The sequence below is a fragment of the Thalassophryne amazonica genome, chromosome 13, assembly GCF_902500255.1.
Source record: "Thalassophryne amazonica chromosome 13, fThaAma1.1, whole genome shotgun sequence".
Taxonomy (NCBI): domain Eukaryota; kingdom Metazoa; phylum Chordata; class Actinopteri; order Batrachoidiformes; family Batrachoididae; genus Thalassophryne; species Thalassophryne amazonica.
The window spans coordinates 71,823,493-71,849,992 of record NC_047115.1 but is presented as its reverse complement, the minus strand read 5'-3'; the positions used below and the strand labels follow the sequence as shown (position 1 = coordinate 71,849,992).

Below are 26,500 nucleotides of genomic sequence, written 5' to 3'. Positions count from 1 at the left end.
CAGGTGCAGCCAATCGTCGTGACAGGGGAGAGAGACTCTTCTGCAGCACATTTTCCTCAGAGAACAGCCCCAAATCACCTGGGAAGGAAAACAACCCAACCTTGTCCATCCAACCCCCCCCCCCCCCCCAACACACAACACAGTGTCTATAATATCAAATCAAATCAATTTTATTTATATAGTGCCAAATCACAACAAGCGGTTGCCCCAAGGCGCTTTTTATTGCAAGGCAAAGCCATACAATAATTACGGAAAAACCCCAACGGTCAAAACGACCCCGTGTGAGCAAGCACTTGGCAACAGTGGGAAGGAAAAACTCCCTTTTAACAGGAAGAAACCTCCAGCAGAACCAGGCTCAGGGAGGGGCAGTCTTCTGCTGGGGCTGGTTGGGGCTGAGGGAGAGAACCGGGAGAACAAAAAGAGAAAGAAACACTCAATGCATTATGGGAACTAAGTCTATAGCAGCATAACTAAGGGATGGTTCAGGGTCACCCGATCCAGCCCTAACTATAAGCTTTAGCAAAAAGGAAAGTTTTGGGCCTAATCTTAAAAGTAGAGAGGGTGTCTGTCTCCCTGATCCGAATTGGGAGCTGGTTCCACAGGAGAGGAGCCTGAAAGCTGAAGGCTCTGCCTCCCATTCTACTCTTACAAACCCTAGGAACTACAAGTAAGCCTGCGGTCTGAGAGCAGAGCGCTCTATTGGGGTGGTATGGTACTATGAGGTCCCTAAGATAAGAAGGGACCTGACTATTCAAAACCTTATAAGTAAGAAGAAGAATTTTAAATTCTTTTCTAGAATTAACAGGAAGCCAATGAAGGGAGGCCAATATGGGTGAGATATGCTCTCTCCTTCTAGTCCCCGTCGGTACTCTAGCTGCAGCATTTTGAATTAACTGAAGGCTTTTCAGGGAACTTTTAGGACAACCTGATAATAATGAATTACAATAGTCCAGCCTAGAGGAAATAAATGCGTGAATTAGTTTTTCGGCATCGCTCTGAGACAAGACCTTTCTAATTTTAGAGATATTGCGTAAATGCGAAAAAGCAGTCTTACATATTTGTTTAATATGCGCTTTGAATGACATATCCTGATCAAAAATGACTCCAAGATTTCTCACAGTATTACTGGAGGTCAGGGTAATGACATCCAGAGTAAGGGTCTGATTAGACACCATGTTTCTAAGATTTGTGGGGCCAAGTACAATAACTTCAGTTTTATCTGAGTTTAAAAGCAGGAAGTTAGAGGTCATCCATGTCCTTATGTCTGTAAGACAATCCTGCAGTTTAGCTAATTGGTGCGTGTCCTCTGGCTTCATGGATGGATAAAGCTGGGTGTCATCTGCGTGACAGTGAAAATTTGGGCAATGCCGTCTGATAATACTGCCTAAGGGAAGCATGTATAAAGTGAATAAAATTGGTCCTAGCACAGAACTTTGTGGAACTCCATAATTAAGCTTAGTCTGTGAAGAAGATTCCCCATTTACATAGACAAATTGTAGTCTATTAGATGAATATGATTCAAACCACCGCAGCGCAGTGCCTTTAATACCTACGGCATGCTCTGATCTCTGTAATAAAATTTTATGGTCAACAGTATCAAAAGCAGCACTGAGGTCTAACAGAACAAGTACAGAGATGAGTCCACTGTCTGAGGCCATAAGAAGATCATTTGTAACCTTCGCTAATGCTGTTTCTGTACTATGATGAATTTTAAACCCTGACTGAAACTCTTCAAATAGACCATTCCTCTGCAGATGATCAGTTAGCTGTTTAACAACTACCCTTTCAAGAATTTTTGAGAGAAAAGGAAGGTTGGAGATTGGCCTATAATTAGCTAAGATAGCTGGGTCAAGTGATGGCTTTTTAAGTAATTGTTTAATTACTGCCACCTTAAAAGCCTGTGGTACATAGCCAACTAATAAAGATAGATTGGTCATATTTAAGATCGAAGCATTAAATAATGGTAGGGCTTCCTTGAGCAGCCTGGTAGGAATGGGGTCCAATAGACATGTTGATGGTTTGGATGAAGTAACTAATGAAAATAACTCAGACAGAACAATCTGAGAGAAAGAGTCTAACCAAATACCGGCATCACTGAAAGCAGCCAAAGATAACAATACGTCTTTGGGATGGTTATGAGTAATTTTTTCTCTAATAGTTAAAATTTTATTAGCAAAGAAAGTCATGAAGTCATTACTAGTTAAAGTTAAAGGAATGCTCGGCTCAATAGAGCTCTGACTCTTTGTCAGCCTGGCTACAGTGCTGAAAAGAAACCTGGGGTTGTTCTTATTTTCTTCAATTAGTGATGAGTAGTAAGGTGTCCTAGCTTTACGGAGGGCTTTTTTATAGAGCAACAGACTCTTTTTCCAGGCTAAGTGAAGATCTTCTAAATTAGTGAGACGCCATTTCCTCTTCAACTTACGGGTTATCTGTTTTAAGCTGCGAGTTTGTGAGTTGTACCGCGGAGTCAGGCACTTCTGATTTAAAGCTCTCTTTTTCAGGGGAGCTACAGCATCCAAAGTTGTCTTCAATGAGGATGTAAAACTATTGACGAGATACCTTATCTCACTTACAGAGTTTAGGTAGCTACTCTGCACTGTGTTGGTATATGGCATTAGGGAACATAAAGAAGGAAACATATCCTTAAACCTGGTTACAGCGCTTTCTGAAAGACTTCTAGTGTAATAAAACTTATTCCCCACTGCTGGGTAGTCCATCAGAGTAAATGTAAATGTTATTAAGAAATGATCAGACAGAAGGGAGTTTTCAGGGAATACTGTTAAGTCTTCAATTTCCATACCATAAGTCAGAACAAGATCTAAGATATGCTTAAAGTGGTGGGTGGACTCGTTTACGTTTTTGGCAAGGCCAGTTGAGTCTAATAATAGATTAAATGCGGTGTTGAGGCTGTCATTCTCAGTATCTGTGTGGATGTTAAAATCGCCCACTATAATTATCTTATCTGAGCTAAGCACTAAGTCAGACAAAAGTTCTGAAAATTCACAGAGAAACTCACAGTAACGACCAGGTGGACGATAGATAATAACAAATAAAACTGGTTTTTGGGACTTCCAATTTGGATGGACAAGACTAAGAGTCAAGCTTTCAAATGAATTAAAGCTCTGTCTGGGTTTTTGATTAATTAATAAGCTGGAATGGAAGATTGCTGCTAATCCTCCGCCTCGGCCCGTGCTACGAGCGTTCTGGCAGTTAGTGTGACTCGGGGGTGTTGACTCATTTAAACTAAAATAATCGTCCTGCTGTGACCAGGTTTCTGTAAGGCAGAATAAATCAATATGTTGATCAATTCTTATATCATTTACTAACAGGGACTTAGAAGAGAGAGACCTAATGTTTAATAGACCACATTTAACTGTTTTAGTCTGTGGTGCAGTTGAAGGTGCTATATTATTTTTTCTTTTTGAATTTTTATGCTTAAATAGATTTTTGCTGGTTATTGGTAGTCTGGGAGCAGGCACCGTCTCTACGGGGATGGGGTAATGAGGGGATGGCAGGGGGAGAGAAGCTGCAGAGAGGTGTGTAAGGCTACAACTTTGCTTCCTGGTCCCAACCCTGGATAGTCACGGTTTGGAGGGTTTAAGAAAATTGGCCAGATTTCTAGAAATGAGAGCTGCTCCATCCAAAGTGGGATGGATGCCATCTCTCCTAACAAGACCAGGTTTTCCCCAGAAGCTTTGCCAATTATCTATGAAGCCCACCTCATTTTTTGAACACCACTCAGACAGCCAGCAAACACTGGCTGTCTGAGTGTTTTATTTGACAATATAAATTATTGTCAAATAAAACATGATTTAATGGAATAGGTTGAGGCTGAAATTACCTATTTCATTTTGTGAATTGAGTAACTAACCCAATGGACATGTTGTGCTCATTGCACAACAGGGAATCTGCTCCAGTGCAATATTGTGGGATATGATTACTAAAGATAGCGTCTTGTGAACCTTAAGCTTTTCTACATCTGATTGTGGCTTAGACACAGCAGAAACATCTGATCTTGCTGTTGCGTCATAAAACCACTGCAGGTAATTAGAACATTCTGCAGTTATGTTCAGATTTACTGCACTTATGAAACAGTGTCTATCAGTCATTCACTGGCAGTTGACTGCATTTATCTTTAAAATGGGATCGTTCCATATCAAATATGCAGAGAGCTCCTAGCTGACCTTCTTAAATTTGCTTCACACGTATTTCAAAAGGATATTGTTCAGTTATTACAAAGCTACCCTAAAACAGTCGTACTGCTAAGAAGAGCATGTTTTAACTTGTAAATGTACAAAATAAGTTTTGATGTTACTCTGGACACCATGGCTTTTGTTTTTCTACACATGCTGTTTTGTTTACGTGGCCATGTGTGCTTCTGTTGCTTGTGTCACTGTTTTTGCCACCAGCCTGAGGAATATAGATATGTACTCTGTCAGTGTGTATCCATGTGTTAGTCTCACTTTTTGTTTTTTTTTTGTTTTTTTTTTGCTCATCATAACCTGGACAGAATTGATCAGTTTTTCTCCAAATTGGACCAGTTTGGTCAGATTTTATCAAGATGCTCTATGTACTACTCACTTAGCCCGTCCTCCCAGTCAAGGTCACAAAAAAAATTCATTTTGAGATGGGTGAGTCATGCTTTCCCAACAAACATATTTTATTCAGTTAATATCAAGTACATTTAGTGGTTATGACCTTTTTCTGCATGTCTTCGTAAATAGCTTATGTGGAGAAGACGTAACTTTTTCAAATTATTGAGTCAGTATCTGTTCAAACAATTATGTTGCCTTGTGGAATAGACACAAACCTATTACTAGCATAAGGAAACTGTTTTTTGATGCTATTCTATACTGCCCAGAATAATGTTTTGTCATCAGTTTCCTAATCTACAATTTAAATAAAATTTTTCATAAAAGAAGGAAGAAGATGGAATGAACATACTTTGTCTGCATCGGAGAGAGTGTGTTAAGGGGTTGAACCTCTCCTTCAACGTGGTTCAGTGGGTCTCTCCTGAGCATATTTTGTATTTCTATGCGTGGATCGATAGCATATGTGTCATTTCAGAACCAAATTTAGAATGAATATGCCATTATGTTTCACTTTCACACAAACGAAGTGACACGCTCTTGGCACACTGTCCCAAATAGGAAGTGCCAAATTTTGAGTCTCCAGTGAAACAGGAAATGTCAATTGTTGAACACTTCCTGGATTGACAATAGACGAGATCTCATGGAATCTCATGGGAATTCAGTGGCAAGGTAACACTGAAACAGGAAGTGCCAAATTTTGAGCACAAAGTGAAACAGAAAATGTCAAATGCTGAACACTTCCTGGATTGACAATAGAGGAGTTCTTGTGGGATCTCATGGGAATTCAGTAGCAAGTTGACACTGAAACAGGAAGTGCCAACTTTTGAGCCCACAGTGAAACAGGAAATGTCAAATGTTGATCAATTCCTGGAGCTACAGCAGAGGATATTAACCTGTTTTCATTATGTTGTTTTTGCACTGCTATGTGGCAACTTTTTGTTTGTCTCAATTAAACAAAAAAAAAAATTTAAAGACTGATAAAGATATCGCGGGAATTCAGTGCACAGTCTACACTGACACAGGAAATGCTAAATGTTGAGTTGACACTGAATATTTGAATGCTAAAATGAGAGGCAGCATGCACCTTGACAGCACATGAGGTGAGTCAGTGACTATCCGGTTGTTAAGCGCTGACGTAATGCATCACGTGATAAATCTGTTTCCGGGTCCAAAGACCTCCAAGTTTACAATTAAAGTTACGTCTGTTTTATCCTTTTAAGGATTTACAGTTTAAGTTTAGTTTGTGTTTACATTGTGCGCAAAACCTCCGTCCCTCCCTTCTCCACCTCCACCTCCGTTAACCACATTCGTCTGGTTCTATGTTCAGAACACTTAATAAAACTTTTTTTTTTTTTTACTTTACATATTTTATTATGCACAGGTAAAATATACATGTCTGTTTGTTAATAAAAAAAATATTTATTACAATAAACTGGACATTAAAGTGCAAACTTCACTTTCTCCCCGAACGACATGAACAGGAAGCGATCGCAGCTCGCAGCAACTCCCATTGAAAACAATGGAGAAACAACCTGAGCGTCTGACATTTTTACATAAAACAAACACAGTAACAACGTCTAAAAACCCAGTTAATATATCCAGGAGAGTTTTAGGCACAATATACAAAGAGTTTTATGTTGCGATGTTAATGCTGTTGTCCATGTGCAACGGTTTAAGTGCAGCCTGATCAGAGCGTCTCAGTGCAGTTCTCAGTGTTAATGACAGTGCACCTTTTTTGTTTGGAGCCGTAAGATGAAAATCACATGATGCATTACGTCACACTTAACAACCGGATTCAGTGTGTAAATTGCATGAAGGTTTTTGAAAACAGTGTGCAGGAGCTAAATGAGAAGAAAAATGCTTAAAATTATGAGGTTTAAAGGACATGTCGCGTATTTCTTAACGTCCCATTTAGCAACAGAACATCAAAGAATTCATGATTGTAAGTCTCTCTGCATTCATAATTAGGGGTCTCTGGAGTTTTTTATTCCTCTCCCTGATTGAGTTAACAGGTGCATTTCCAGAAAACATCTCACTCTGCATTTCTCGGCACGTGACATACTTATTAGCAAAACAGAAACATCTGATGGCTGACAGACAGAGGGAAATGAATGTGGTTATGTCCTACTCTGTGATCACAGATGCAGCTTCCTCAGTGACACTCACTGGTGTCCCACATGTAACAGTTTAGCTTAGCATGGCGTGACATGATGCACAGACACAAACCACAAATGGCCCATTCCACACTTTCAGGAGAGGCAACATGCTTTGTTAGAGTTCTCCTGGCCAAACGAATGAAAAGGATAGAATCCATAGTTAGATCTGTTTTTGTTTTTTTTTTTAAGATTATTTCCACGCTGTGCTCAGCTTCATTTCTGCAGTCTGTCTGAGATGGAATAAATATAAATAAAGTGGCTCCTATTTTACTCCTCAATCCTATCTCAATCTGTTCACCAAATAAGCATCACGGGTGGTGTTGTTGAATTCTTCCAAAACACACCTGTTCACCATTTTGATGTATTCACCAGCAAAGGCCACAAAAAAAACACAAATTTCAAACTGTGTGACAGCATTAAATATAACAACTGAACAATTATTACATCGGCCAAGGATGTAATAAAATTGGCATTTATTTGTCTGTCTCTCTGTGTATTAGCAGGATTACGTCAAAACTACTGTACAAATTTTGATGAAATTTTCACCACAAATAGATATTAGGTCATGGAAGACTCCATTAAATTTTGGAGGTGATCTGAATCTGGATTCTGGCTCAGGATTTCACTTTATAGGCTTTTAAGGATTATGTCAAAACTACTTCACAGATTCTCACCAAATTTGCACCGCAAATAGATATTAGGGCATGGAAGACCCCACTTAATTTTGGAGGTGATCGGGATTCTGGATCAAGATTTCACTTTATATAGGCTTTGAAGGATTACTTGAAGGGCATGGAAGACTCCATTGAATTTTGGAGGTGATCCAGATTGGCGAACATCAGAAATCTCAGATTGCTCTTGTTTGAACTGTACTGGCAGGGAGACTGTAAATGGTCGGGTCTGATTTCCTCTCACAACTGCCTGTTTATGCTGTACATATTCAACAGAACATTCCTAAAATCAAAAAGAAAACTAATATAATCCCCTAGTCATTCTCTATGTATTGTATTTTAACTCACTCACTCACCCACCAAGATCAGTCTTATACAGCCAGGGGCAGTATTTCTGTCATCCAGTGATGACTGGACTTTTGCAGCTTGGCAGGGCCAGGGCGTGCAGTACTGGTGTGTGTATGCATCAGGATGGACGTTGGCCATGTACAATGCAGAGGAGAATTGTAAACGCGCGACCATGTCGAGACAGAAATGACATGCCCTTCTCTAAATAAAATCAGTAACATATGGCTATTTAGTTTGTTTACTAAAAGGACAAGGTACAGACTGGTTGTATAGGAAAGGTAACCTTAAATGACTTCTGTTGTGATCTGGTGGTATATAGAAAATAAAATTAACTTCACCTTTGGGCGCTTATGGAGTTCAGGTTTCTAGACAGAGGTGTGTGGGTGGTGATATCTTTGCAGGAGAATGCAGTTTTTATGGTCCTTGTGCTTTCTGTCTTACTGTATATGGCTGTAAAACATGGACAGTAACCAGTGCATTTCTCTGTGGAGTGCGTTTCTGTGTATTATCAATTACATGTCAAATGTTTCCAAACTCTATCACATCTAAATGTTGCATTTTGTATGTTGGCGAGTGGAGTGTTCTAACGAACAATCGAAAACGGAATGCATTGAAAATAGAGGTCCCGAAGTAGAATTTCAATACCACACACGTCAGTGCACCTATGCATACCCTTTAATGTAGCACATCTAAATAAGTGATCACTTTTACATGTACTTCCTTCAATGCCCCCTTTTTTTCCCATTCTCCTATAAGCCAAGTTGACTTTGGATACAAGAGCATTTCCAAGTGATGGAATTACTTTGGAAGTCATTATGGCACTGTTTGCAATTATCAGAAGCTTGGCGATGTTGCATCTACTGTTACTCCACAGTTACTGAGGCAATAAACCACAATGAGACACCCAACCCATTGTTAGCCTGTTAACTTTAGATTGTTCACTAACTCAGACATGGGGGCATGTTCAGACTTCGTTCATCCCACCCACCTCACACTGGTCTCGCAAATATGCCACCTCTTTACCCATTTATCGGTTGGCCCGAGCTCGGTGGAGTGCCAATACAGCCGCAGTGATTTATTGACTATCTTATTAACAACAATTAATCTGTTAAGATATGAGTCTTTTTTTTTTTAAGAAAATAGCCAAATTCACTGATTTCACCTAAAATGTGTATATTTTCCAGAGGGTTTTTTTTATACTAGTTTCTTTACCCCTCTGACTATGTTTGAGCTGTGCACAGAACAAGATATTTGAAGGTATCATCTTGGGCTCTGGAAAACATTGATAAAATTTTTTGTCACCGTTTCATGATATTTTATGGGCCAAACAACTAGTAAGTTAATTGATCAGTTATTTTAAGAGATTATTTCAGTTAATCAAAACAAATGAATACTTGCCAAGATTGTGACAGCCATTTCTGCCCCATTTGAGCTTCTACAACCCCTGGCAAAAATTATGGAATCACCGGCCTCGGAGGATGTTCATTCAGTTGATTAATTTTGTAGAAAAAAAGCAGATCACAGACAGTGTTGCCACAGTTACTTTGAAAAAGTAATCCAATTACTGATTACCCCTTGAAAAAGTAACTTAGTTACTTTACTGATTACTCAATTGCAAAAGTAACTAAGTTAGATTACTAGTTACTTTTTTAGTTACTTTCCCCAGCTGCCAACAATAACCCTCTGCCACCTCAACATGACAATGATACTTGTTTTGCCAGAACTCACTTTATAGTCACCCTTTCTTGGCTTCAATGAAAATAAATACTTGTTTTATAAAAAGTAAAATAAAGACCTCTTTCTTGACCTCATATTTAACTGTTGACAGCACTGTAACAGTAAAACTTACAATGTTTATAAATGTAACTATTAAATTCATTCTAACATTTTCCTAACATTTAAATTCTCTCTAAACATTTTACTTGTCAAAATTATTATTATTTTAAGTAGTATTAGTAGTTGTAGTAAAAAAAAAGGCTTCAAAACTGGACCTTTAATCTAGGGGTGCTGTGAGGGGGGGGGGGACATCCTTGCCCCACGCCCCCATTCCATCTGGATTGGCCCTGCTTTGGCGTTTGAGCACAAAGAATGGATAACATTTATTTATGCAGAAAACATGACCAGATTTACAGGTAAGAAAGTTTTATTGCGTTTTCACATCATGTGGTCCTCAGAAAGAGAGTTTATGTGCATTTGAGTGGAAAATAGTGTTAGTTGTTGACGCGTCGCGGAGGATCAGCTGTTTTTAGCAGCAGATACAGAGCGGCTCGGAGAAAAAAAGCATAAAAATGTCTTTGTAAAGCTCAGTGGAGGTGTGTTGTAAGAGGTGAGGACGAGCCGTAGCTGTTGCAGAAAACCGCGGATGAAAAGCTCACAGCTCACTTAAAGTGGGCAGTTCAGTTGAACCCCGACCTCCTGCCCACAGACCAAGTTTAATGCTGCTATCAACCCATAATGCAAAAATAATAGTAACGCACAGTGACTTGGAGAAGTAACTTTAATCTGATTACTGATTTGGAAAGATTAATGCGTTAGATTACTTGTTACTAAAAAAGTGGTCAGGTTAGAGTAACGCATTACCGGCATCACTGATCACAGACATGACACAAAACTAAAGTAATTTCAAATGGCAACTTTCTGGCTTTAAGAAACACTATAAGAAATCAGGAAAAAAAATTGTGGCAGTCAGTAACGGTTACTTTTTTAGACCAAGCAGAGGGAAAAAAATATGGAATCACTCAATTCTGAGGAAAAAATTATGGAATCATGAAAAAGAACGCTCCAACACATCACTAGTATTTTGTTGCACCACCTCTGGCTTTTATAACAGCTTGCAGTCTCTGAGGCATGGACTTAATGAGTGACAAACAGTACTCTTCATCAATCTGGCTCCAACTTTCTCTGATTGCTGTTGCCAGATCAGCTTTGCAGGTTGGAGCCTTGTCATGGACCATTTTTTTCAACTTCCACCAAAGATTTTCAATTGGATTAAGATCCGGACTATTTGCAGGCCATGACATTGACCCTATGTGTCTTTTTGCAAGGAATGTTGTCAGAGTTTTTGCTCTATGGCAAGATGCATTATCATCTTGAAAAATTATTCCATCATCCCCAAACATCCTTTCAATTGATGGGATAAGAAAAGTGTCCAAAATATCAGTGTAAACTTGTGCATTTATTGATGATGTAATGACAGCCATCTCCCCAGTGCCTTTACCTGACATGCAGCCCCATATCATCAATGACTGTGGAAATTTACATGTTCTCTTCAGGCAGTCATCTTTATAAATCTCATTGGAACAGCACCAACCAAAAGTTCCAGCATCATCACCTTGCCCAATGCAGATTCGAGATTCATCACTGACTATGACTTTCATCCAGTCATCCACAGTCCACGATTACTTTTCCTTAGCCCATTGTAACCTTGTTATTTTTCTGTTTAGGTGTTAATGATGGCTTTCGTTTAGCTTTTCTGTATGTAAATCCCATTTTCTTTAGGTGGTTTCTTACAGTTCGGTCCCAGATGTTGACTCCAGTTTCCTCCCATTCATTCCTCATTTGTTTTGTTGTGCATTTTCGATTTTTGAGACATATTGCTTTAAGTTTTCTGTCTTGACGCGTTGATGTCTTCCTTTGTCTACCAATATGTTTGCCTTTAACAACCTTCCCATGTTGTTTGTATTTGGTCCAGAGTTTAGACACAGCTGACTGTGTGAACAACCAACATCTTTTGCAACATTGCGTGATGATTTACCCTCTGTAAAGAGTTTGATAATCCTCTCCTTTGTTTCAACTGACATCTCTCGTGTTGGAGCCATGATTCATGTCAGTCCACTTGTTGCAACAGCTCTCCAAGGTGTGATTACTCCTTTTTAGATGCAGACTAATGAGCAGATCTGATTTGATGCAGGTGTTAGTTTTGGGGATGAAAATTTACAGGGTGATTCCATAATTTATTCCTCAGAATTGAGTGAGTCCATATTTTTTTCCCTCTGCTTGGTCTAAAAAAGCAACCGTTAGTGACTGCCACAATTTCTTTTTCTTGATTTCTTATAGTGTTTCTTAAAGCCAAAAAGTTGCCATTTGAAATGACTTTAGTTTTGTGTCATGTCTGTTATCTGCTTTTTTTCTACAAAATTAAACAACTAAATGAACATCCTCCAAGGCCGGTGATTCCATAATTTTTGCCAGGAGTTGTAAACCTCTTTTCAGAAAACCAGTGGGTTTCTGAGTGGGTCACTGAGGGTTTGTAAAGTGTATATACAGTCTATGCACAGGGCTTACAGCTCGCTGTATGTTACTTGCAGAACTGTAAGGAGAAAGATGAGAGAAAACTGCTGGATTTGAAGGACTTGTACATGAGTGCCTTTTTTTTTTAACCACATACCGTATTTTCCGGACTATAAGTCGCACCGGAGTATAAGTCGCACCAGCCACTTTATCCATTATAAAGAAAAACAAACCATAAATAAGTCGCACCGGAGTATAAGTCGCACCAGCCACTTTATCCATTATAAAGAAAAATAAACCATAAATAAGGTCCACTGGACTATAAGTCCCATGGACATACAGGTATGTTAACATGAAAAGTTCAGATGATAATATTGTGACGGCTACTGTTTTCGGATGCATATTTCACCAGTCGCAACTTGTAATCTGCAGAGTATGATTTTCTTTTTGGTGGCATTTTTTCGGGCCTTCTCCGTTGTCTTGTTATGTTATCAGTAACGTTAAAATTTTTATTTTTCTATGGTAGTCAGAAGTCGCAGGAACAGTCACACAAGCCTCGAGTGCCCTCTCGTGAGCTGCATTTTACCTACAGATATGTTTGTATTTTGCGGACCACATTGCGAGCCGAACCATGCAGCGCCTACCTGCGCAGCTCATGACCTCCCAGCGGTGTTGATCCAGCTCCTTCCAAGTGGAGACGCTAATCCTCCACCGTCGCTCAGTGCTCCCATGCAGCTCTCAGCGTCAACTCTGCTCACACTGATATCCAAGGGTTGAAGCTGTCTTGTTAGCCGTCCCGGAATAAACACCATGTTCGTCTGCTTCAAACGCTATTCACAATCATCGACGCCAGCTCCTTCCAAGTGCACACGCTAATCCTCCGCCGTCGCTCACCCAATGCTCCCACGCAGCTCTCAGCGTCAACTTAAACACTCTGCTCACATTGATATCCAAGGGTTGAAGCTGTTCTGTTCGCCAAGCCGGAATAACAGCAAGCACCGAGTTCGTCAGCTTCACACGCTGTGGGTGAGGTGAGGAATACGCATCCAAAGTTCTGTTCTCTGATTGGTTATCGCGACCAGCGTGAACTATAGGATGGCTGTCATACTACAGTGCCCATGATGCATTGCATTTCCTTTTCCGGTGGCCATTTTAAAACATAGATCGACTCTGTCACGTAAAATTGTTTTGTTACAGTAAATTAATTGAGATCCTACCGGTATATTTTTCATTTATAAGTCGCACCGGAGTATAGGTCGCACCCCCGGCCAAAACATGTAAAAAAGTGCGACTTATAGTCCGTAAAATACGGTACCACTTCATAAAATATCTGAATGAATTAAACAATTGAGGCTGATAGCTCTGCTTGGACTGATATTCATACATTTGTATTCATCTGCTTATATATTGAAGTGTTTAACGGACCTGTCCGATTAATCATCCATTGTGTGTGTGTTTCCAGGTTGCCTTAGAGGTGTATAAAGAGATGGTGTTGCTATACGTGGAACAGGGTCGACAACAGGTGAATTCATTTTGTCGTAACATGGAGCCGTGGCAGATCATTGGAGCTACAGTCATGACTACACTGGGAGCCGTCTGGATCAAAGACTTTCTATTTCAGCAAGAAAGTAATCATTGTAATATCTCCTCAAATTTCAGAAGCAGTGGTCAAAGAGTTTTTTATTTTTTTGTTTGTAATTTGCAGTCAAAGGTTTGTTGGGTGCAGCAACTTTGCATTTCGTGTCTAGCTTTTGAAGGTGGGAAGACCAAGAACAAATCACATTCAGGACTTTCTGGAGCTGCTATCACTCAATCAGTGGTTGAAATCCTCAGATACTAGTTTGGCTACACCCATTTTATCCTCTGCTAAAGTTGGTCACAGCAATGCTTCTTGTAGAAAACTAGCTCCAGATCTTAAGTGTTTCATAAATTTGTTTATCATGTTTTGTGAATATAAGTCCGTTTATGAATTTAATTTATGTTTAAGCTGTTTTTATCGTCACGACTACAGATTTGATCATAGTCAACTGCCTGTTTGTGGTTGAGTGCACACCAGTATTTCACCACAATTACTGCCTTGTGTTTGTTGACTAATAGGTCTTAAGTCTAGAATCAAGAAGCAGTGCTTTCGGCTCATCAGAAAAATACCCTTTGTTGGCGTGGCAGTAAGTATCAGTGGTAAATCTGTTCTTCCTTCTTTTTCCAGCAGATGTTCACTGTGTCATGTAAGGCTCTGATGAGTCACTGTTGGATGACTGGGTGCAGCATTCAGGGGGTGGTTATTCAGACCTTTTGCACAGTTACCAGCAGACATCAGTGATAACACAGTTACTTTTAGCCATGATGTCACCACCTCAGAATTTCAATTTTTATTTTGTCATTTTAGTATGATAGTCTGTCAACTTTTCATCATTTTTTTCACTTTCAGAAATGCTAAACTGTTATTTTTAACTACGTCCAGACACATTTGAGTGACTGTGTTCTGTTCATGACAGATTCAGAACCAGCTGAACAAGGCTTTGGACGACATGTCTGCGAGTCTGTGTACTCTGAAGGAGGGTATGGAGTACACAACACAGCTGCCAACCCAGGGTCTCTCCCAGAGCCAGGTGCTCGCCAAAATCCAAGAGTACCAGACACTTAGTAAGCTTGGCTTTATGGGTCACTGTCTTTACAGCTGATTTCCAGGAAAGCTTATCTAACTTCTGTTGTTGTTTGGATCTAAACCTTTGGAAATGTATGCCACTGCAATATAACTGCCTACGGGTAACTTTACAAATCAAACCTGTCCTGATACCTGCTTTGTTTAGAATTAGTAAGAGATGGGGGAGCAAAACTTTATTTCTTGAACTTTTATTTATTCATAAATTGCTTTCAGTTTTGTTTAATGGATTAGCTGTCTCTATCCAAAGCACCTTTGGGCAAATCACCTTTTATTTCACCAACACTATGAATAGAATTTAAATTGCAATTATTTTCCATAAATTAAATTCCAGATTTGTGATGGAGCTAGTTTTTGGGGGTCTTCTCAGACTTGTAGCTTTTACATACAAAGTTTAAAGATAAATTGATCAGTTTAGCGCATGTGTGGTACGGTAATGTCGCACATAGCAGTGCTTAGCTATTTTATAACACAGTTGTGATGTTCAAAAGTGACATCCCACCATATTGGAACAACATGGCCAGTCATTGATTATTTATTTATTTTTTTAATTGCATGCTGAAGACATTTGGATTTCATGTCTAAAATATGTGATGATTAACAGAAGACATCTGGAATATCAGTTTATACTTTGATATATATATGTGTGTGTGTGTGTGTGTGTGTGTGTGTGTGTGTGTGTGTGTGTGTGTGTGTGTGTGAGTGACAACATAAAATATATTACATTTTGTATCAGACAACCCGACTTTTGGGCAAGCAGAAAATATTGAAACCTGTAACCCAAGTGTGTTCTCTCAGATGAAGATGATTCTTATTTATCTTTTTAATTAGAACAAGTAAGCCACTTTGAATCTGAGAAAAGAGGGGGAAAAAATCAAATGGCATAGATAATACAACAATTTGGAACATTCTGCAAATGAAAGAAACCACTGGGATACTTAGCAACACACATCAAATGGGTCAACCAAGGAAAATGGCAACAACACTGCCAGCTGACAGAAACATTGTGGGGGGGCATAAAACAGCCTTTGACATCAACAACAACCACAGAGTTGGGTGAAGGTATCACATTCCATCGTTCAATGAACACTTTCAGACCAGGCATATAGAGACCAAACCACAAAATACCAACCACTCGAAGGTGGTTGGTATACTGTCTGGAGCAGTAGGAACAAGAAAGCTAGATTTCAATTTGGGAGTGATAACAGCTCATTTTACTTGTTTAAATGAGCTGACACTTTGGAACATCTTGACCACTCAAACATTGATTCATTTTCTATACCCATTTTACTCCAGTCAAGTGTCACAGTGGTGCTGGAATCTATCCCAGCAGTCATAGGGTGTGAGGTGTTGTGTGGGCCGCCCGAAGAGGAGGTACTGCTGGCCCGACACCAGAGGGCGCCCTGCCTGAAGGCGGGCTTCAGGCACCAGAGGGCGCAGTCACCGCCAGGAGCATCTGGAACTTGGATTGACAGCTGTCACTCGTCCACTCATCATGACGCACCCATAAAAGCCTGGAGAAGACACCATACCCACGCCGAGAAATCGTCGACCCGTACAGGTAGACTCTCAGCCGTCTTTGCAGCTAAGCTTTTGTTGTGACGTTCATTGCATCTGAGCTGGTAGCTGATAATTAGTGACTTTTGAGTTTGCAGCTTATCCACTTGTATCCAAGTCTGAGGGAGTTGGTTGGAGCCGGCATTTCCACTCTGCACTCCAGCACTCGACAAGTGTATACTGGTCTGCACGGTAACTCACAGGACTTGTGAAAGTAGGAGGTGGAGGCATTCTTCTCCTCCCAAAAAGGAGTCATTTGCTGACTGTTTGCTGGGTGTGTTCACTCACACTCACTCTTAACTGTATCTGTTTCCTGCCAGCAGTACCCGATCAGACAGCTGGAGACGGTGGCCACCTGGGGACTCAGGATTGGCGGCTCTGGGGTGTTCCAGATCCATTGGCGGTGGAAATCGTGTGGGTTCCGACTCCCCTTTGGACGGGCGTCTCTTGTCCTCGAGCCTGCCCACACTACACCAACTTGAGATTGACTGTAGTATTGATTGTATCTGTATTCATTGTGCACCTTTCACAACATTAAATTGTTATTCTTGCATTCCCATTGACCGTTCATTTACGCCCCCTGTTGTGGGTCCGTGTCATCACACTTTTCACAACAGGATTTCTCGGCCAACGTCATGGATCCCGAGGGGCGTCAACCATCGAGTGAACCACCAATGGAAACGCAGGGTGCACGGGGGCCAGCAGGAGGCGTACTAGGTGAGCTGCAGCAAATCCTAACCGCCTTCACTGCTCGGTTGGACTTGGTAACCGACCAGAACGTTATCCTCAATTGGAGGATGGAGGCTTTCACTGCTCAGGTGGAAGCGCACGCACAGGGCGCTGCTGCAGCACCTCCTCCTGCTGCCCGAGGGCCTGATATTGATATTCCAGTGGCCGTTCAACGAATCCCCCGTCCCCTGAAGCATACATAAGCCCTCCAGAGCCGTACGGAGGCTGTGTCGAGACGTGCGCGGACTTTTTAATGCAGTGTTCGCTCGTCTTTTCGCAGCGTCCGGTTATGTACGCGTCTGACACTAGCAGGGTGGCTTATGTGGTAAATCTGCTTCGAGGAGAGGCACGCGCATGGGCTACGGCGCTTTGGGAGCAGAACTCACAGCTCCTAACAACATACACTGGGTTTGTGTGGGAGTTCAAACAAGTATTTGATCACCCCAATAGAGGCGAGACCGTTTCGAACGTGCTGCTGTCGATTAGACAGGGGCGTCAGAGTGCAGTCGACTTCCACATCGCGGCAGCGAGGTCCGGCTGGAATAACGTTGCGCTCCGCGCCGCCTTCATAAACGGACTGTCTCTGGTCCTGAAGGAGTATTTGCTGGCGAAGGATGAGCCGCGGGATTTCGATGGGCTTGCCGATCTAGTTATATGGTTAGACAACCGACTAGAGGAACATCGCCGGGAGCGAGGCGAGGGGCGTGGCCGGGCACGGGCCGTCCCTCTTCCTTCCGGGTCCGAACGGATATCGCCGTTCTCCCGCTCCACTGCCAGAGCACTCCGTGAGGCAACAGCTCCCCCTGCTGACGAAGCTATGGACACGAGCAGGGCTAAAGTAAAATCAGAAAACAGACAACAGAGGCTGGCCCGCGAGTAGTGTTTTTTCTGCGGCTCGAGTGAGCATATACAGAAGAATTGCCCCCAAACGGTCAAACTACAACGCCCGCCCTTAGAGACCGGGCTAAGGGTGGGCCATAACACTCACGAGGGGAAATCCCGCAAATCTGCACGAATCCCAGTTATGATCCTGAGTGGGGATCTAACCCTTCACGCCCCAGCACTGGTGGACACGGGGTCAGAGGGGAATCTGCTGGATAGCAGATGGGCAAGGGAGGTGGGGCTCCCTCTGGTGGCCTTACCATCACCATTGTCGGTACAGGCACTAGATGGCACCCTCCTCCTATTAATCACACACCAGACTCAGCCAGTAACATTGGTCGTGTCTGGGAATCACAGGGAGGAGATTGTGTTTTTTTGTGACACCTTCTACCTCCCGGGTGATTTTGGGGTTTCCTTGGATGCTAAAGCACAACCCCCGGATTGATTGGCCGTCTGGTGTAGTGACGCAGTGGAGCATAACCTGCCACCGGGAGTGTTTAGGATCCTTGGTTCCACCCGGTGTAACGGCTAAGGAGGAGGCTTTAGTCCCCCCCAATCTTGCGGCGGTGCCGGCTGAGTACCATGATCTTGCTGACGTCTTTAGAAGGATCTGGCGCTCAAGCTGCCCCCGCACCGTCCCTATGATTGTGCCATTGATTTGATCCCAGGCGCTGAGTACCGTCCATCAGGTTGTACAACCTCTCACGTCCGGAACGCGAATCAATGGAGACCTACATCCGGGACTCTTTGGCTGCCGGGTTGATCCGGAACTCCACCTCCCCGATGGGTGCAGGTTTCTTTTTTGTGGGCAAGAAAGACGGCGGACTCTATCCATGCATTGATTACAGAAGGCTGAATGAAATTACGGTTCGCAGTCGATACCTGTTACCTCTGTTGGATTTGGTGTTCACGCCCCTGCATGGAGCCCAAATATTTACTAAATTGGATCTTAGGAATGCGTACCACCTGGTTTGGATCCGGAAGGGAGACGAGTGGAAGACAGCATTTAACACCCCCTTAGGTCACTTTGAGTACCTGGTCATGCCGCTCGGCCTCACAAACGCCCCAGCGACGTTCCAAACATTGGTTAATGACATCTTGCGGGACTTGCATCGGTTCATCTTCGTATATCTTGACGACATTCTCATCTTCTCCCCGGATCCTGAGACCCATGTCAAGCATGTACGTCAGGTCCTGCAGCGGTTGTTGGAGAACCGACTGTTTGTGAAGGGCGAGAAATGTGAGTTCCACCGCACTTCTTTGTCCTTCCTGGGGTTCATAATCTCCTCCAACTCCGTCGCCCCTGATCCGGCCAAGGTTGTGGCAGTGAGAGATTGGCCCCAACAAACCAGCCGCAGGAAACTGCAACAGTTCCTCGGTTTTGCAAACTTCTGTCAGAGGTTCATTAAGGGCTACAGTCAGGTTGTTAACCCCCTGACAGCCTTGACCTCCACTAAGGTCCATTTCACCTGGTCGGACCGGTGCGAAGCCGCGTTTAAGGAGTTGAAACGGCGGTTCTCGACTGCACCAGTTCTGGTGCAGCCCGACCACGATCGCCAGTTCATAGTCGAAGTGGACGCCTCTCACTCAGGAATAGGAGCCGTGCTGTCCCAAAGCGGAGAGTCCGATAAAGTTCTCCATCCTTGTGCTTACTACTCCCGCAGGTTGACCCCGGCTGAAAGGAATTATGACATCGACAATCGGGAATTACTGGTGCTGAAAGAGGCTCTTGAGGAGTGGAGACACCTCTTGATGAGTGCAGACACCTTCTGGAGGGAGCCACAGTTCCTTTCACAATTTTCACGGACCTTCAGAACCTGGAGTACATCCGGACCGCTAAGCGTCTGAACCCCAGGCAAGCCCGTTGGTCACTGTTCTTCGGTCGGTTTGACTTCCAGATCACGTATCGACCCGGGACCAAAAACCAACGGCCCGATGCACTGACCCGGGTGCATGAAGAGGAGGTCAAGCCAGAGCTGTCGGATCCACCGGACACTATACTTCCTGAGTCCACTGTCGTCGCAACCCTCACCTGGGACGTGGAGAAAACCGTCCGGGAGGCCCTAAAACGACACCCGGACCCCGGAGATGGGCCACCGAACAGGCTATACGTCCCACCAGAGGACAGGGCTGCGGTCTTGGACTTCTGTCACGGTTCCAAGCTCTCCTGCCACCCAGGGGTGCGAAGAACCGTGGCAGTGGTCCGGCAGCGCTTCTAGTGGGCGTCACTGGGAACCGACGTCCGGGAGTATGTCCAGGCCTGCACCACCTGCGCCAGGGGCAAGGCTGAATACAGGAAGGCCCAAGGACTCCTCCAGCCGCTGCCAGTGCCTCGTCAACCCTGGTCCCACATAGGCCTGGACTTCGTCACGGGTCTCCCTGCGTCCCAGGGTATGACGACCATCCTGATGATAGTGGACCGGTTCTCCAAGGCGGCCCACTTTGTGGCTCTCCCGAAGCTTCCGACGGCCCAGGAGACTGCAGACCTCCTGGTCCACCACGTCGTGCGTCTGCATGGTATCCCCACGAATATAGTCTCGGATCATGGTCCCCAATTCTCCTCGCAAGTCTGGAGGAGTTTCTGTAGGGAACTGGGGGCCACTGTGAGCCTCTCATCCGGGTACCACCCTCAGACTAATGGACAGGCAGAGCGGGCGAATCAAGACCTGGAGCAGGCCCTGCGGTGTATCACCTCCGCACACCCGACGGCCTGGAGTCAACATCTGGCCTGGATCGAGTATGCCCACAACAGTCAGATCTCCTCGGCGACCGGCCTCTCCCCCTTCGAGGTGTGTTTGGGGTACCAGCCCCCACTGTTCCCAGCTGTAGAGGGAGAGGTCGAGGTCCCCTCGGTCCAGGCCCACCTCAGAAGGTGCCGTCGGGTGTGGCGCACTGCCCGCTCTGCCCTTCTGAAAGCCCGGACGAGGGCTAAGGACCATGCAGATCGCTGGCGTACCCCAGCCCCTGCATACCAGCCCGGGCAGGAGGTTTGGTTGTCAACCAAGGACATCCCTCTGTCTATTGAATCCCAGAAACTGAAAGACAGGTACATCGGACCCTTTTCTATCGCCAAAGTCCTCAGCCCGGCTGCGGTGAAGCTGCATTTGCCAGCTTCACTGCGGAAACATCCTGTTTTCCACGTCTCACGGATCAAACAATATCACACCTCCAACCTCTGCACCCTGGGACCTGCGCCGCCTCCTGCCCGGATCATTGATGGAGAGCCCGCGTGGACCGTCTGCCGGCTTTTGGACGTTCGCCGACGGGGCCGGGGTTTCCAATATCTGGTGGATTGGGAGGGGTACGGACCCGAGGAACGCTCCTGGGTGAAGAGGAGCTTCATCCTGGACCTGGCCCTCCTGGCCGACTTCTACACCCGACACCCCGACAAGCCTGGTCGGGCGTCAGGAGGCGCCCGTTGAGGGGGGGGGTCCTGTTGTGTGGGCCGCCCGAAGAGGAGGTACTGCTGGCCCGACATCAGAGGGCGCCCTGCCTGAAGGCGGGCTTCAGGCACCAGAGGGCGCAGTCACCGCCAGGAGCATCTGGAACTTGGATTGACAGCTGTCACTCGTCCACTCATCATGACGCACCCATAAAAGCCTGGAGAAGACACCACACCCACACCGAGAAATCGTCGACCCGTACAGGTAGACTCTCAGCCGTCTTTGCAGCTAAGCTTTTGTTGTGACGTTCATTGCATCTGAGCTGGTAGCTGATAATTAGTGACTTTTGAGTTTGCAGCTTATCCACTTGTATCCGAGTCTGAGGGAGTTGGTTGGAGCCGGCATTTCCACTCTGCACTCCAGCACTCGACAAGTGTATACTGGTCTGCACGGTAACTCACAGGACTTGTGAAAGTAGGAGGTGGAGGCATTCTTCTCTTCCCAAAAAGGAGTCATTTGCTGACTGTTTGCTGGGTTTGTTCACTCACACTCACTCTTAACTGTATCTGTTTCCAGACAGCTGGAGACGGTGGCCACCTGGGGACTCAGGATTGGCGGCTCCGGGGTGTTCCAGATCCGTTGGCGGTGGAAATCGTGTGGGTTCCGACTCCTCTCTGGACGGGCGTCTCCTATCCTCGAGCCTGCCCACACTACACCAACTTGAGATTGACTGTAGTATTGATTGTATCTGTATTCATTGTGCACCTTTCACAACATTAAATTGTTATTCTTGCATTCTCATTGGCCGTTCATTTATGCCCCCTGTTGTGGGTCTGTGTCATCACACTTTTCACAGCATGAGGCAAGGTACATCCTGGACAGGACACCAGCCTATGGCAGGGCCACATTAAGACAGACAAACACATTCACACTCAGACAAACATCTGTGGTCAATTTAAAGTTTCTGATTCACCTACCCTGCTTGTCTTTGGTAGAGGGAGGAACCTGGAGCACCTGGGGGAACCCACATGAGCACTGGGAGAACATGCAAAGTCCAGACAGAAAGGACCAGATCGGAAATGATCTCACGACCTTCTTGCTGTGAGGCAACAGTCCTAACCACTGAGCCACTGTGCTGGCCCCACTCAGACATGACATTGTGAACCTTGCGATTGTGTGTAGCACTGAATGCACATCACAGTCACAAACAAAATGAAGCATATTGGGCACAGGGAAAATTTATTGATTGTTTTGTGACAAGCTATAAATGCACACTGGCTCACTTAAATGAGTTATGGTGAAACACAAGGAATAAATTACATTACAAAGGCAATTTTTCTTTTTTGTTTTTTTTTTACTTGTTACTTTGGCAAAGCATCAGTGGAAGCACTGTTTGCCAAAATGCTAACAAATATTTTCGTTCAAACAACTCAGGAACTGGTTGTCTAATACTGGTTCTAAGTACCCAACCTTATCTGTGTGGAGTTCATGTCATGGATTATGCCTGTGTGGTTGTTTCTGGACTATTTTCTAGTGTATGTCACACCTTTTTTCTGTATTCTCGCTTTAATTTGGGATTTTCATACATTGTTGTTTTGTACTTTATTATTACCATTTCATTATTGAAGTTTATTTTGTTTGGTGCTTTGATTCCTGGGAAAGCCCTATAGGAGTTGTTGTTCTTGTTGTTAAGGAATGCCTGATTTTTCAGCATAGAAGTTGCACTGGAGGTGGAATTGGATGGACTGATACAAAAGGTGCTACATTCCATGTTGTTTAACACATCTAGAAGTCAGTATCAGGAAATAAATACTGGTATTCTAAACTTTCATACTCATCTTTTGATTTCAAACTCAAAATGTCTGCAGCAACAACAAATTAAATGATCTTGTCCTTTCATTATTTTCATTGGGACTGTACAGTGGGGTAAAAAGTATTTAGTCAGTCCCTGATTGTGCAAGTTCTCCTACTTAGAAAGATGAGAGAGGTCTGTAATTTTCATCATAGGTACACTTCCACTATGAGAGACAAAATGAGAAGGAAAATTCCAGGAAATCACATTGTAGGATTTTTAAAGAATTTATTTGTAAATTATGTTGGAAAATAAGTATTTGGTCAATAACAAACAAGCAAGATTTCTGGCTCTCACCGACCTGTAACTTCTTTAAGAAGCTCTTCTGTTCTCCACCTCTTACCTGTATTAATGGCATCTGTTGCAACGTGTTATCTGTATAAAAGACACCTGTCCACAGTCTCAGTCAGACTCCAAACTCAACCATGGCCAAGATCAAGGAGCTGTCGAAGGACACCAGGAAGAAAATTGTAGATGTGCACCAGGCTGGGAAGAGTGAATCTGCAATAGTCAAGCAGGTTGGTGTGAATAAATCAACCGTGGGAGCAATTGTAAGAAAATGGAAGACATACAAGACCATTGATAATCTCTCTCGATCTGGGGCTCCACACAAGATGTCATCCCGTGGGGTCCAAATGATCATGAGAACGGTGAACAAAAATCCCAGAACAACACGGAGGGACCTGATGAATGACCTGCAGAGAGCTGGGACCAAAGTAACAAAGGCTACACGCTATGCAGAGAGGGACTCAAATCCTGCAGTACTAGGCGTGTTCCCCTGCTTAAGCCAGTATGTGTCCAGGCCCGTCTGAAGTTTACCAGAAAGCATATGGATGATCCAGAAGAGGATTGGGAGAATATCATGTGGTCAGATGAAACCAAAATAGAACTTTTTGGCAAAAACTCAACTTGTCGTGTTTGGAGGAAGACAAATGCTGAGTTGCATACCAAGAACACCATATCTACTGTGAAGCATGGGGGTGGAAACATCATGCTTTGGGACTGTTTTTTTTCTGCAAAGGGGACAGGACGACTGATCTGTGTTAAGGGAAGAATGAACGGGGCCATGTGTCATGAGATTTTAAGCCAAAACCTCCTTCCATCAGTGAGAGCATTGAAGATGCATTGTGGTGGGTCTTCCAGCATAACAATAATCCCAAACACACTGCTCGGGCAATGAAGGAGTGGCTCCGTAAAAAGCATTTCAAGGTTCTGGAGTGGCCGAGCCAGTCTCCAGACCTCAACCCCATAGAAAATTTGTGGAAGGAGTTGAAAGTCCATGCTGCTCAGCGACAGCCCCAAAGTATTACTGCTCTAGAGGAGATCTGCATGGAGGAATGGGCCAAAATACCAGCTACAGATTGCGCAAACCTGGTGAAGACTTACAGGAAACGTTTGGCCTCTGTCATTGCCAACAAAGATTGTTACAAAGTATTGAGTTGAATTTTTTGTTATTGACCAAATACTTATTTTCCAACATAATTTACAAATAAATTCTTTAAAAATCCTACAATGTGATTGCCTGGAGTTTTTTTTTTTCTCATTTTGTCTCTCATAGTTGAAGTGTACCTATGATGAAAATTACAGACCTCTGTCATCTTTCTAAGTAGGAGAAGTTGCACAATCAGGGACTGACTAAATACTTTTTTACCCCGCTGTATGTGTTAACAGATAATGGAGTGTCTAAAAAATGGAAATTCATGGCCCGACAAAATGGAGTTTTGATATCTGCCTAATGACGGTTCACAGTGTTGCAGCTGTACACTGTAGCTGGTGCTTCACAGACACAGCTAGGTGAGCTGTTGGAGGTAAACATGTAGATTTTTGTTGTTTCATTCAGACTAGTGCCTGCAAGCCATAAACAAAAGCTGCTGAGCTGACTGACTAAGCAATGTGCTCACCAGCAGCGTTTAGGTTTTTTTTGAAAGCAAAAAATAAGTCCTCTGTGAATGCCAGTGTTCCCAATTTCTGTTTCTTTGGAGGCCACAAATGAACAGAGCATCAACTTGTAGTAACCATCCTTAGCTGGCACCAGGCCGATGTCAGATGCAACAGACAGCATTTCATTTTGCAGTTTCAATAACTGGGCCATTTCATATCAAACTCAAATTCATTCAGCAAGTACACATCTTCACCAAGGCCACATATGTGCAAGGAAAACATGTTCAGGATTTAAAAAAAAAAAAAAAAAAAAAAAAAAAAAAAAAAAAAAAAAAAGAAATCCCCAGTTTTCTAGGACATTATCTATCTGCTCACCAAATTTCACCAACATACTCTCATAACTTTTTGAAATGTTGCTATTTGCCAAACATTCTTCTGGATCTCAGTTCCAGAATATATTCCATATCACTTCCAAAGTTTATTTCCCAGGGTATTGTCTATCTGATCACCAAATTTCATTGAAATCTGTTAATGACTTTTTGAGTTATCCTGCTAACAGACAAATAGACAAATGCCTGTGAAAACATTACGGCCTTGGCAGAGGTAATCACCCAGAAGGTCCCCGGTCACCACTCAAACCAGTCATCCACTCATAGTGTAACTTATTGTCTCAAATCAGCACTATTTACTATGAATAATCCTTGATACGATTTGAAAATTGTATTCATTCATATTACAATTTCAATTCCAAATGATCAGTCAAACCTGACAGCATAAAGTTGACCGACTTTTTTCTTGGACCTGCTGCTCTTGAGACATTTTATTGAGAGTGCCAGTTTTTGTTAAAAACATGGTGTGTCCCTGCAGATGAAGTCCAGTGGGAGAATGGCTGCGTTTCAGGTGGAGTGTACTGGGGCGATGCAACACTGACCAAACTCTTGGTGCAGGTACGTGTCTGTGTTCACTTCTCTGGACTTTGGACATCTATGTGTGGAACGTCAAAAGTCAACTTTGAATACATTTTTAGATTAGCTGCAGTAATCAAGGCAGAGTTGTTGTTTTTTTGTTGTTGTTTGTTTGTTTGTTTTTTCCCTATTCGTTTTAACTTTTTGGCTAAGGGTAATGCATCCCTGAAATAAGTGAAGGCCAGCATGTTTAGATAACTTGGAAACCTGTTGAAGATCCAGTCCAACTACTGTTTCCAATGTTGTAACCAAGGAAAAATATATAACTGTCTTCTTCCCAAAATTCAAGCTGCACTTCCAAAGTGGTTCCTCTTTAAATATGATTTAATACAAATTAAATGCTATTCAAGTATTATGTAATACTCCCGGTTTTGATTTAGTGCAGCACCTATGGGGATACTGAGCAGAATCCATGCATACTAATTTCTTCAGCTTTTGTTTAACCATAAATTCTGTTTTATTTTATTTGTTTAATTACTTACTCTAATGCAATAACACCCGTAAGTGATTTCAATTCCATGCATTTTGCATTACTTTTTGAACACATTTGCTACATATATCTCAGCAGTAATTGATTTGGATTTTTTTTTTT

The 26,500-nt window shown here is 43.2% G+C and overlaps 1 protein-coding gene and 1 long non-coding RNA gene across 2 annotated transcripts in view; one reads left to right on the top strand and one right to left on the bottom strand.

The window, feature by feature from the left end:
• The window catches only part of sgpl1 (sphingosine-1-phosphate lyase 1), an 82,298-nt gene that overhangs the window by 22,967 nt on the left and 32,831 nt on the right, over positions 1 to 26,500 (top strand). Inside the window, exons 2-5 of the mRNA XM_034184655.1 lie at positions 13,460 to 13,625; positions 14,095 to 14,162; positions 14,493 to 14,640; positions 25,811 to 25,890. Of these exons, the coding sequence (XP_034040546.1) occupies positions 13,460 to 13,625; positions 14,095 to 14,162; positions 14,493 to 14,640; positions 25,811 to 25,890 (462 nt within the window). The remainder of the gene's footprint in view (positions 1 to 13,459; positions 13,626 to 14,094; positions 14,163 to 14,492; positions 14,641 to 25,810; positions 25,891 to 26,500) is intronic.
• Positions 300 to 6,955, bottom strand: LOC117523205. The gene is made up of 3 exons (XR_004564443.1): positions 6,819 to 6,955; positions 3,734 to 3,737; positions 300 to 316 (listed from the first exon to the last, which is right to left on the bottom strand). It is a non-coding gene; the product is annotated as an uncharacterized LOC117523205 (long non-coding RNA).